Here is a 12,634-nt window from a genome sequence, read left to right on the forward strand (position 1 = left end):
AACTATTGACAGTGTTTATACTGCGCATAAAAGGCATCGCTGAAGTTGGTTTTAAATATCATAGCGTTAAAAGAAATCTCTAATTTCAAATACATCTAACAGTGAGGCTGAAGTTTTCTTAACCACCGGCTTCTTTTTCGAATTTTCCGTTCCACCTTAAACGGTGCAGCGCTTATACGTTCTTGTATCTGTACCCGAGCGAACCAGCCGCACCGTTTACTCTCTGCTAAAGGCGCAAGAATGAGCTGCACAATTTAAGGCGGAACGGAAAATTTAAAAAGAAACCGGCGATTAAGAAACCGACTTAGGCTTCTTGTCTAGCATGTTACATATTTCAGATCATTTGTACAAAAGGTTACACTACCAGGTCCTATATGGTGAAACCTTACAGTAGTACCGGATCCAAACGTTTAAGTTAGCTGCGTGTAGTCACACGCCGCATACACCTGATAATGAACATTTTTCGCCCATTTGCTGTCTTATCTGTCGAGAAATGGTCGGTGGCTTATAAAGTCGTCTTTCTTTCATGTCGCTTATTTATCTCGCTCCCAAACTCTGCGACCCCACTGACCCTTCGACGTCATCTGCTAGCGCTGCGTGCCCACTTCCTCCAGAGCCGCTCTCTCCGCTTAGTTTACCACTTAGACACAGCCGCAGCAGCGCCGAGCAAACTCTGACCCGACCCGTTATATTCCTCCCAGAGTCGAAAAAGACCGAGAGCGCGTTTAAACGGAGGCGCTTCAGCGGCAGGTTTGTGTGTGTGTGTTAGCTGTTTCTGAGCATGCAGCTAAAAACAGCTTCATCTTAGCAGCGCTAACGCCTTAGCTCACCGGTCTAGTCAGCTTAGCTAGCTCAGCTAGGTTAGCTAGCTCAACTGGCGTGTTATTCTCTGTTTTATTGACAGGTTTTACATCGAGTTTCTCGGTGAACCAGTCAACAGGGACAGTGCTGGGCGGCAAAGTTGTTCTGTGGTTAGTGTGGTACAGTAGTGGCCGTGTGGTCGTCTGTCCGCCTGTCTGTCTGTCTTTCTGATGGAGTGTCCTCACCTCAGCTCCAACCTGTGTGTGGCGGTGGACCCCGCTCGGTTCCCCAGCGGTTCGCCCTCTTCATGGTGCTGTAGCGGTGAGTTGCACTCGTTCTGAACTGCCGGGTTAAAACACAATATCTTGTGAACCAGCTTTTTACTGCAGTAATATTATGCAGCTGTATATCTAACTGTCTGGTTACTAGCTAGCTGAAGCTTCACCGTTTAAAATGTGGGCTAAGCTAAGCTAGGCTAAGCTATGCTAGCTTATGTAGCTAACGTTATATGTGCCTTGTTAGCCAGCTGGTCACTGCGGCTAAATGAACGGTTTTTGTTTGTTTGTTTTCAGTTTCAGTGAAGTGGTTCTTTATCTATGATTATCTCGCTGCTCTAGTTTTTGATTTTATTTTTGTAACGTGTTCACGCTGACGAGTCTCATGAGGTTTATATGGAATTACATGGGCGTTAAAAGTTAAATCAAATATTAGAGCATCGGTGGGGGATGATAAATTATGTGCATGAAACGGACCAGAAATTGCTTTTAGGTTTACACTTTTTTTTCCCAACATTTCAATATTATGCCAGAGTCTAAACGATTAACACAAGCTGCATTCGTGTGGGGGCGCAATTCAGCGTATAAATCACAAATATGAATGTCGCAAGTGCACATCTGAGATGATCTAACAAACATTGTTTTGCAGTGGGGCTATTTTTATTAATCTGTTTTCCTTTTTCTTTTTTTGAAGGGGGGGGGGTGCGCTGGGGAAGATGGTATTATCCCTTTTGTATCCCCTTTCAAATCAAGCCCTGCTTACCGTGATTCTAAGACGTGTCTTTTTCAATTATTTAGTTTGCCGGTCAAACAAAAGTCCCTGGGTTTGCCTCACCTGCCTGAATGTGCATTGTGGAAGGTAAGTGTTTGCTTATATTCACTCACTGGTAACCTATTGAGCCCTTGTGTGTGCTCTTATACACATTATTCACACAGTATTTACAGCACAGTGATGAGTGTGATGCATGACACAAAACAACAGCAATATAAACATGTAACATTTAATTCTAGTAATCATAAATATGTTATGTGAATCAATTTCTCTCTTTTGTAAGATATGTCAATGGCCATGCAAAGAAACATTTTGAGGAGATTCAGAGTCCAACAAGTGGTCAGAGAAAACCAGAGAAGGAGAAGTTTCAGCAGCACTCTGTGTGTATGGACTGCAGCAGCTATAGCACATTCTGGTTTGTGTCATTTCACTTGAACTTCCTAAAATTACAGAATAATAGAATGGTAAATTTATAAAATTCTAAAAATATTTGAGTTATGCATGTGGTGTTGTCATCATGACCTTCAATTGAACACTTTTCAGTTACCGATGTGATGACTTTGTGGTCAATGACACCAAACTGGGCCAGGTGCAGCGGGTGAGAGAGCACCTTCAGAGTTTAGAAAAGTGAGTACTGATGGTTCTTGTTAAAGAGACGGTGCGCTGCCACGCGGTGATTACTTGAAGTATTTTGAACAAACATTAATTATAAAGCGTGGTAGAGTTTAATGCACTCTCATATAATTTATTAAATACAAGTCCACTATTTTATACATTTTGATTTATTAGAAAGTGCAGATACAGCTTGTTCATTGTACTTGTGTGATTTACTGCGCTCTCACTGTCTGAAGTCTTCTGAATCAGGTTTTTGACTGCAGGCTTTTTCTTTGACTCTAGCTTGTTGTGTAACTTGTAGGCTGAATACGGATGGGTAAAAAAATTCATGAAGTTTGTGCTTGGACTTACTTAATTATGCTAATGTTCAACAAATAACACACTGATTGTCTCTGTTTCAGCTCTGTGATGAATGCTGACAGACAGAGAAAAAGAAAGCTCTCTGGTAGTGCCTCTCCTGACAAGATGCCAGAGGATGGTGTAAGTCGCTGCTCCAAAAATGAGAGAGATGATCTTTGAAAACGTTTATCTTAAACTGCTTAATTTAACTGTCTTAACATTATGGATAAAGAAGGAATGATACAATTTATTTGGTTGGGTTGCGAGTGATGTTTGAATGATGTGGATGGTAAATGGACCCAAATGCATTGCTAAAATGTGTTTTGGATACAAGACTATGCTTTTTTCCGTTGCTTTTAGAGTGGCAAATTGGAGGTCAGACCTATTTCAGCTCACATTATGCTACTTTGTGTTCCAAACTTTACAATCAGAATAGTGTTAGCTAGCTGTAAGAGCTAATGTTGGAGGAAAGTGTTGTTTTTGGATATTATCCATCCATGTACCTAGCTATCTGTGATTGATTATTGAAAGACTGTAAAAAAGTACAGAGAAATAGTGATAGTACAGGTACTGTGTTGATTGTTTCTTGCTTAATTATAGATGAAAGTCTGGAGCCAAATAAATACTTGAGTAAAAATTTAAAGTGTCAACTTTTAAGTACGTTAAAGTATTTATAAAAAGAAGTAAGTGGTGTAATATATAGCATTAAGAGACCAGGATTTTTTTTAACGTTAAAGTAACTTTAATGCTAGGCCTGACCTGATCACACTCTGTGAAAGACAAACTAGATACCCTGCGATGCCTTAACCTTTTTCAGCAAACTCTGTGTGTGATAACTAATGAATGGTACTGGTTCTTGCACAAAGATGAAAAATCATCTTATTTCCTTTGAGATTTGCAACAAGTACTGTGAAAGTCTAAATTAAAGTTTAATGAGTGTTTTCTTCTCTTGGAAATGTACTTCCGTAAAGCTGTTTCAACAATACATAAATAAAATACAAATCCTTCTATTCAATGTGTAGGTACAAGAACAAAGTACAATTACTCAAGTATACCCCACTCTTGATTTTTTTTGGTAACAGTGGTTGCCCAATATGCTGGATTATTATGTTGAAATATTAATCCACTTTTCCTTTGCAATTGTTGGAGCAACAGCAAAAGCAGTATTATTGATCTTGTTGACCCCCAAACTGGCACCTGTACTTTGCACAGCATCTTTTGAAACAATTCTCACTCAAGCACATTTCAACAAAGGAGTCAGTGAGTCAGCCAGTGAGTCAGTTAGGGACATTGACTGCTCTTGGCTGGGCTGCTAGGCGCTCTGGCAGAAATGATGCGTCTTCGCCCTTATGTAACCACTTTATTAAGCTCTGTAAAGGGAAAAGTGAAACCCTGCTCAAAATGCTTCAGCAGACTGTACTTTGTCAGACCACTTAATTTGCTATGTATTTAATAAATACAGCCAAAATTGTTTTGCAAGATGATTTTGCAATAAGAGCAAAAACATTTTTAGTGTGTGCCTAAAGTATGCCTAATGCATTTGTTAGTGATTTATTCAGCAATTCTAAAATGAATTATGTTATAAATTATAAAAATTTTTTACACTTTTTGTTCTTTTAGGGTGGCCCTCCAGCTTTGTCTGCCACTGGTCTGCGCAACCTGGGAAACACATGTTTTATGAATGCCATCCTCCAGTCCCTCAGGTAAGGGCTTCTCCAGGTCCTGTGCCCTGGGCACCAAGTCATGTGTGGCGAGGTGAGGAGGGTGTGGGTGGCCTTGCTTGCTGGGCTTGGAATGCACCGTGGTCCCTTGTGGAGCCGCTGAGAGGAGCTGAGCTGTGCAAATGGAGAGCACAGCCCCTGGCCGGTCAGCTGCCAGTAATGGATTCTGGTTAGCAGCCAGAAGCATTGGGCTGACTGCCTGCTGACCACAGCCAGACTTGCACTAGCTGACCTGACTGTTAAACCACACCAGTGGAATAAGCCAGAGTTCACATCAATCATTCAGTTCAAGCTAAAAGCTGGACATCAGCTTCCATCAGCTGGGCAAAATTGTCCCTTGGATTAAATGTGCCTTCACTTTATTTGATAAAGTTCTACCTACTAAGTCTGCAAAATCTGTAATTCTATGTAATCGAATGACAAAATATAGTAGCAAATTGTAGGCTATTTGTAGCACAGTGTCTTTTTGCCTTGACAGCAGAGTGCTATATAACAGCCTGTACTGTTCTGAATCTGGACCTATGTCTGTGAAAGAACACTAAATCTGCACTAAATACTTCTGTTGGCTCCCTCTCTCTCTCCCTAATCCATGGAAAACTAAACTCTGCCAAAGCTTTAATGGTAATTGGCATCTTCTGGACATTCTTTTAAGCTGTTGTCTAAAAGGAATAAATACCCAAAGCCTAGAAGTCAATAAGTTTTGGCTCTGTCTTTGCTAACATGTTGAACTTTCTCTGTTGGTCGAAAGATTAATTTTATCCTATTTTTCCCCCAGTAACATTCCGGAATTCAGTTGCTACTTTAAAGAATTGCCAGCAGTGGCGCTGCGGAGCGGGAAAACTGCAGGAAGAAGAATGTACCACACCAGAAGCCAGGGGGACAGCAGTGTGTAAGGTCCTCTCTAGTGGATGGGGAGGGGGTGGTCAATCTTGCCGTTAAGTTTTAATAATGGCAGTATTGTTTGGTCAAACAAAGTCATAGCTATAGAACTGGTCGTCTTTATCTGTTGTTTCTTCTCACATGGAGCATTCAACAAGTTAGTCTGCCTGTTTAATCGCACAGCCAAATGTGTCAAAACAAGATGTCTTTGCAGAACTTTTGAGACATATCTAGACTACTTGGTTCACATATGCTAGTTTTGTCTGGTATTTTGCTGGCATTGCTCAACATATCATGCATAGATCGCTAGTAGATTGTTGCCTGTATTGGTTGCAGTAGTTAGTTGAATGAGTCAACAGTATAGTAGATAATGCAGTCATACCCCCTGAGCATGCCTTTAGCCTTTTGCAGGCTGGAGGGCTCACATACACCAGTGGGACTGTCAGCCCCAGGGCATCTCCTGTGCTCAGAATGCAGCAACCGTGTGAAATCATACGAATATGAAGCAATGTCAACAACTCTAAATAAGTCTTTTTTTGACTAACCATAAACATCACCAGTTGCAACACTTACTGCTCGTGTAGTCCCATTTAAGTAGAATAATGCGGTAAAAATGCATTTTGAATACGACTCGCAGAGAGTGTGGTGATATGGGTGCTTGTGTTGTGGAAAAGCAAGAGTTTTTCAGTTGCCTGTGATTTCATCCTGAACTGACAGTACAGGTTCTGTGATTGTTGACAGGTCCCTGGTAGAGGAGCTCAGGAAAACCCTGTGTTCCCTTTGGCAAGGGAATCAGACTGCCTTCAGCCCAGATGCTCTGTTCTATGTCATCTGGAAAATAATGCCAAGTTTCAGGTAACGTGACTGGTTTTCTTGTAAATGATCTGCACTACTTTAGGCTCCTTTGTCTGCCTTTGACTCTAGGAGTTACGCTATAGTGCAATAGTATTTCTCAAACTCTGTTTAGGCTTTGCCTATTTGGTTGGTTTTGCCCTCTGAGAGTTGAGAAACAAATGCCTCAATTTCACTGTCTTTCAGTTTTTAACGTCATTGATGTCAAACATATTTGAGAAGACCATAGAGCTATCCCACAACGCTGAGTTTTACTGGAAGCTAGTAGCTGAGTTAGTATTAACTGGAATGTGGTACATGTTTTTCCAAATACAGTTTAGGCTCCAGTATGTTTTTAAAAAGATCATTTTACTTCCATTGATTGAGCTCACTTCAGTTCACTCTGTGCACAAATTATTTTCAGTATGATAATTTGTAAAGATTTTATTTTTTTCCTTTTTAGTAAACATTCTTATCTGTAAAGGATTTTTAAATGAATTCATGTACCACTTAGTTAACAACGTGTAAATTTGAATTTACATGAATGTATACAAGGTCCCTTTATATTACTTTGTTTTAAATTTTGGTTAATGAACTGAATTAGTTTTACTGATTTCGAATGGATCCTACACTTGCTGAAAACCTAAACTTGCTGAAAACCCAAACCTGCTGTACTATATATTTTGTAGGGGTTACCAGCAGCAGGATGCTCATGAGTTCTTGCGGTACCTGCTGGATCACCTGCACAGAGAGCTGCAGGGCAGTAAGAACGGACTACCTGGCCCCAGCCTACTTTCAGACAGGCCAAACCTTACCTCAGAAAGCAAATGCTGCATGTAAGTCCTCAGCACACATACACAGTGTTTTTTATTTTGTAGGCCCTGGCCAGCCACCCATTCTAATTTGAAGAATTTTTAAGGAATGTAATGGGTAATAAGAAGTTACATTCAATTCCAGAACATCAGTTCCATGTAGTGCTGTAATAAAGTATGCATATTTCTCTGCATGGCAGTGCCCAGATGGGTTAGAGGAGAACCACAGATTAAAGTCTCACTCAGCGGGACGCCCCTCGTTTACTGTCTTCTAGTAATTTAGTGCATTTATTCCTGCATTAATAACTTTAATGTTAACTCTGCACTGCATAGAAGGCAGTCCCTGGCCTGCATACAGACTGCTGTTCTTACAAAACCCGCTGCTGGAAGTAGAGCCATCCTGTTGTGATTATATTACCAGGCCTGCATTAGACACACTGAACGAATGAAGCCTACTGCAGTCCGAGAGGCAGCCTAAGTGGATTTGTTGGGTGTATTGAAACAGTGGTGCTGTGTTGTGGCGTGTTCATTGGGTTGTATGGACCAATACAGCAGAGTAAGCCTGTTCTGAAAGAGAGGCAGTGAGCGACGGAATTGATGGGGTAGACATACCTTACAAAATGCAGATTCTAGGGAAATGTTTTTTATGAAGAAAAGTTTAAGTAGCATTGTGCTACACACACACATTTTTATATATATATATATGTATGTTACGTATGTATGTATATCGCTGTTGTCAGAAGAAAACCTTTTATCTCCAAAATGGAAACTTTACAGGAAAAGGAAGAGACTACTTGACTTTTAATGCAAGTCATTTTGGGACATTACTTTAGGTCCGTTCATCATTAAATTTACCCACAATGAAATGGGCAACAGGTATTTTCAAATTATGCCAAAAAAATGACACTTTCATCCTATTTTTAATTTAAGTTAAATATAAAGTACCTGCACAGTAACATCTGCAGAAAGCGATAAAATATGTAATTTGGAAAGTGGTGTCCAAATTTTTGCATACAGCTGTAGGTAGAGAGAGAGAGAGAGGGATGGAGATGTGGTTCAAACTGAGTGTGCCCGTTTCTTTTTCTTCCTTTCAGTAATGGGACCCCCACAGTAGTCACCTCTGTATTTGGCGGAGTGCTGCAGAATGAAGTCAACTGTTTGATATGTGGCACAGAGTCAAGGAAGTTTGACCCATTTTTAGGTGAGCCCTTTTCCAACTTGTCTCCTCTGTATAATTTTGAAGAACTCTTGATGAATTAAATGCCTGTCCTCCAGACCTCTCTTTGGACATTCCTAGCCAGTTTCGAGTGAAACGAACTAAGGACCAAGAGCCAGGGCCAACCTGCAACCTGCACAGTAAGTGCATCTTGTTGGATGCTATAGAAACATTAATAGACCTTTGGGGAATGGTGGGCTGTGTTGTGACTAAAGCACAGTTTATGTGTGCTGGGTTTGTGTTCCTCAGACTGCCTTTCTAGTTTCACTGACCTGGAGGAGCTTGATGAAACAGAGCTGTACATGTGCCATAAATGTAAAAAGAGACAGAAGTCCACAAAAAAATTCTGGATCCAGAAACTGCCTAAGGTAGAGACCTGTGCTCCAATGCTTTAAAACCCAGCTGATTGGAAATGTAACATTTTTATACTTTGTGATTTATGCTCTTTATTTTATTGCAGGTCTTGTGTTTGCACCTAAAGAGGTTTCATTGGACAGCTTTTCTGAGGAACAAGGTGGATACCTATGTGGAGTTCCCACTGCGAGGCCTTGACATGAAGCGCTATTTACTGGAGGTGAGAGCTAAACATGTTATCTGTCTTTAACTTCAATCTTAATTCACTTAAATGTGCATCATTAAGTTCAATCTGTGTTTTTGTGTTTTCAGCCTGAAAACAGTCTTCCTGAAAGCTGCCTGTATGACCTTGCTGCAGTAGTGGTGCATCATGGATCTGGGTGAGCATAAGTCTATTTTGTTGTATTGTGTGTGTATATATAATATTTTGTATGCAAGTTCAAACTCTTATCTGTAAGAAGTGTATTCCTCACAGGATATTATGCCATTCCTGTAAAGTTAATTGAGGAAGATTTGCCCTGCATGCACTTCGCTAATCCCTAATCTCACCAGTAGGTGGAGATACTGCATCATTAGGCTTTGGCCACTATCCACTCTCCCTATTACTTTCTTTCTTCTTGCATTTATCTTTCTACAGGCTACTGTAGCACTGTGCTAGTGCTAACCATAAGTATTTCTGTTGTTCTGTCTGCTGCAGGGTGGGATCAGGTCATTACACGGCATATGGGCATCATGAAGGCCGCTGGTATCACTTCAACGACAGCACTGTGACTCTGGTCAGTGAGCAGACGGTGGCCAAAGCTAAGGCTTATATCCTCTTCTACACTGAGCGGACAGAGCAAGACAGGATGGCCTCAGAGACTGAGCCCAAGCTTTAATCAGCCTTACTGTACCAAGAAGCCTTCAAAATAATAGCCCACCTCTCTTGCACACAGTTCCATGTTCAGCTTCAGTTGGCATTTCACTCATACCAACAACAGAAAAAACCTCAGTAAAACCTAATTGCTGCTGTTTTTATTTTTTCTTTTTTTGAAAACATTCCTTTTGCTTAGTAAAGAGTCCAAAGGAGGTTGTCATATTGGTGGGGAGAATGCTTTGTTCATACTAAAAGGCAGTCAGGTGAAATGTTGGAGCAATGAAGTGTCGTAAATGGTGAAATCAGGAATGTTGGGATTTTATTTTTCTTTTTTGCTCTGCTAGTGATTGCGGCAGTCATGTCTCTCTTTTAGACACTGGCCACCTGTTTAATCAGGTCAGTTGGGTTCCACAAAAGAGCATTTATGTAAATTATCAGTATTTCAGCCTCAAATGTTGTTATTGCTGTTTGTTGGTATAGAGACATTTCTACACTGAAACTTGAAAGAGCCTAATTTGCATTCAAAGTAAATCCTTTTTTATGGCACACAACTAGTTTACTCTCACGCATAGCTCCACCTCAAAAATGTGAAAAGGACTTTTAAAGTGAAGCTCTGCTAGTCCTTGAAGTGTTGGGTTCTTCATGCTTGGACATTGTTTGTTTGTTTGTTTGTTTTGTTTGTTTGTTTTGTTTGTTTGTTTATTTATACTGTTTTACTGAAAGAAAGCATAGACCATGATTTAAAACCTGATGCTACCATAATGACATGTGAGCACTCATTTCATGCTGTCACTTACAGAAAAAAAGAGATGCCAGCTGATCAAAACTTGGGCAATTTTTTATTTATTTTTTTTTTTAAACTTAGTGTATCGAAATGTTGGCGATTATCTGAATTCATCTGTTTATTATCTGAATTAGTTTAATGCCTTGATATGATCTACAGCATTTCCCAACCCAGACCTTGGAGACCTTCGGACAGTCACTTCATTCCTGCTCCCAGCACAACTGTACAAAGCATTCAGTGTTCTTGAATGTTGGGTTCAGTCATATTGGCAGTGAAAGAGCAAAAATTGTTGGGGAGACCCCAAGACCTTGGTTGGGAACATTTGATCTCCAGTTAGGCTTTAACTTAAAGGGTTCTATGAATCTTTCTCACTCATGCATTTTATTTCTGCTGTAGATTTGTTGCTTCTTGTCTTGCCAAGCATGAATCAGAAAGTCATTCCCTTACACTATTACGAAATTGTGTCTGATCTAACTCACTAACATGGATCTTGATAAGTGAGTCAGCGTAATCCTGTTCCCTCCAACTGTTTCCTTCCCAGTGTTCTTAAAATTATATGATTGTGTAAAATTGTGGTGAAGTGTAATTTGTAGCAATTTGTGAGGAAGTGCAATGACAGCCTAAACCCATACTCAAGTAAAAGCTTTCTTAGTTCAAGGAAATGATTCGATGAAAAGGAAACATACTTTTTTCCGGGGAAAATTAGTACAAAGGTCCCAGTTCCAGGTCAGCATCTAATTGAGAACTGAGTAGCTTAAGGCTGCTGTGGAGTTTTTGGCACATTCAGGGTGCTTTAGCTTTTTAAAATTTTTATTAATGAAGTATTAATTATTGTTCCTTTTATTTCATTCAAAATAGTACAATTGTGATAGGTGGGGTCACTCAAGTGAGATATCGCTTAGCACCCACAAATGTTAAGAAACTGCCCTGACATCCAGCATTTATCAGCATATAGGGACTGAGGGCTGTTAGGCGCTACTCCGCTCATATAGGTGCACAGTTGGTCTAAAACTAAAATGATAACTCAAAAGTGCAGATGCAGAACCAACGTAAGGTAGACATAAACAATCAGTAACTAAATATTAATCTCTAAAATGTGTCCGAGTAGAAAGATTCCTTATCAAACGCATATACTTGAGTTATCATTTGAAAATACTCAGGAAAATACAAATCCATCAAAACTTTACTTAAAAACATGTAACTAATTTCTACCCACGTCTGTTTATAAACTGAATAAACTACCGGTTTTTAAAGTAGGGTGAGTAACCGCTGTATAGACAGTTGTAAAGGGCTGTGTGCCTGTAGGGTTAAAGTTCTTTGACGTTCCATTGTTACACCAGTCTTCAGTGTCGTCATAAAGGGTGGACGTTGTTTCAGTCGCCAAAACAGTACTTGATGTTCCAAACCGTGCGCGCGTGGGTGAGTCTTCAGGATGTGCACAGTGAGCTCACGCGAGCGCTTTCTCTGACCAAACCCCGTGCTCCACTTTCACACGGAACACATTTCTCATGTAACAGACAGGGGCAGGTACAGACTGTTTCTCCCCTTTTTGTTTCTGAAGGCGGGGCTAATTTCCATAGTGCTAGTATTGAAGGGCAGCTTTGATGATGTAAACCTCTCAAAGCAGCAGCTTTGGGACGCGCTTGAACCTTAAACCAATTGCTTTGTTTGATTTTTTTATGCTCGTTTTTCTTTTTTCATATCAAACGCTGCTACCCGCCCACATATACACACGCACGCACACACACAGAGACCTCTCTCAGGGCCAGAACAAACACAGGAGCTCCTCAGCTCACGTGCCGCTAAGGCAGCCTCCCTGACAGGCTGGAGGAACAGGCCCTCCTGTGTTATGAGGAGGAACAGCTGCTCAGTGTAGCTTATGCGCTCTTCTCTCTCGATCTCTCTCTCTCTTTCCATTCGCGCACACAGGTGTCCGCTGCAACACTATCCTCATTAAGTACACAACTTGAGCCGCTGCCACCCTCGTCTCTCTCGCTCCCTCCCGCTCCTTCCCTCCGTCTCCTTTCTTTCTCTCCCCACCCCCCTCCCCCGAGCTGCTTGCCGATAAGCTCACGTTGCCCTGTGTTCGAGTGTGTGCTGCCGCTTCAGTCGTTGCCTCAGCGCGTCATGACTCAGTGAGAATGAGTCACAGGGTACAGGCTGTAATCTCACTTCTCCCGGGGAATGCTTCGTCAAGGCCTGTGTGGCACGTACCAGTGCACCTAATGATATCAGATGAGTCTGAGAGGTCACAGTGACATACACTGTGTTCTTTCATGACCAATCTATACAATGTAAGGGTTTTTTGCCACCCTTGAATGGCCTATCAGATGTACATGTGCAAAGATAGATAGATTGTTAGATAAAGTCAAAGCAAAC

The 12,634-nt window shown here is 40.9% G+C and overlaps 1 protein-coding gene across 1 annotated transcript; it reads left to right on the forward strand.

The window, feature by feature from the left end:
- The first annotated feature begins 413 nt into the window (after positions 1 to 413).
- usp3 (ubiquitin specific peptidase 3) lies at positions 414 to 10,825 on the forward strand. The gene is made up of 16 exons (XM_036576043.1): positions 414 to 750; positions 905 to 1,122; positions 1,875 to 1,935; positions 2,132 to 2,263; positions 2,392 to 2,475; positions 2,865 to 2,943; positions 4,423 to 4,505; positions 5,299 to 5,412; positions 6,144 to 6,257; positions 6,923 to 7,069; positions 8,140 to 8,246; positions 8,321 to 8,401; positions 8,511 to 8,629; positions 8,722 to 8,835; positions 8,928 to 8,995; positions 9,313 to 10,825. The coding sequence occupies exons 2-16, from the start codon at positions 1,032 to 1,034 to the stop codon at positions 9,491 to 9,493; spliced, it is 1,575 nt and encodes a 524-aa protein (XP_036431936.1). The 5' UTR covers positions 414 to 750; positions 905 to 1,031; the 3' UTR covers positions 9,494 to 10,825.
- The last annotated feature ends 1,809 nt before the right edge of the window (positions 10,826 to 12,634 follow it).

This window comes from Colossoma macropomum, unplaced genomic scaffold (assembly GCF_904425465.1).
Source record: "Colossoma macropomum unplaced genomic scaffold, Colossoma_macropomum, whole genome shotgun sequence".
In the NCBI taxonomy this organism is placed as follows: domain Eukaryota; kingdom Metazoa; phylum Chordata; class Actinopteri; order Characiformes; family Serrasalmidae; genus Colossoma; species Colossoma macropomum.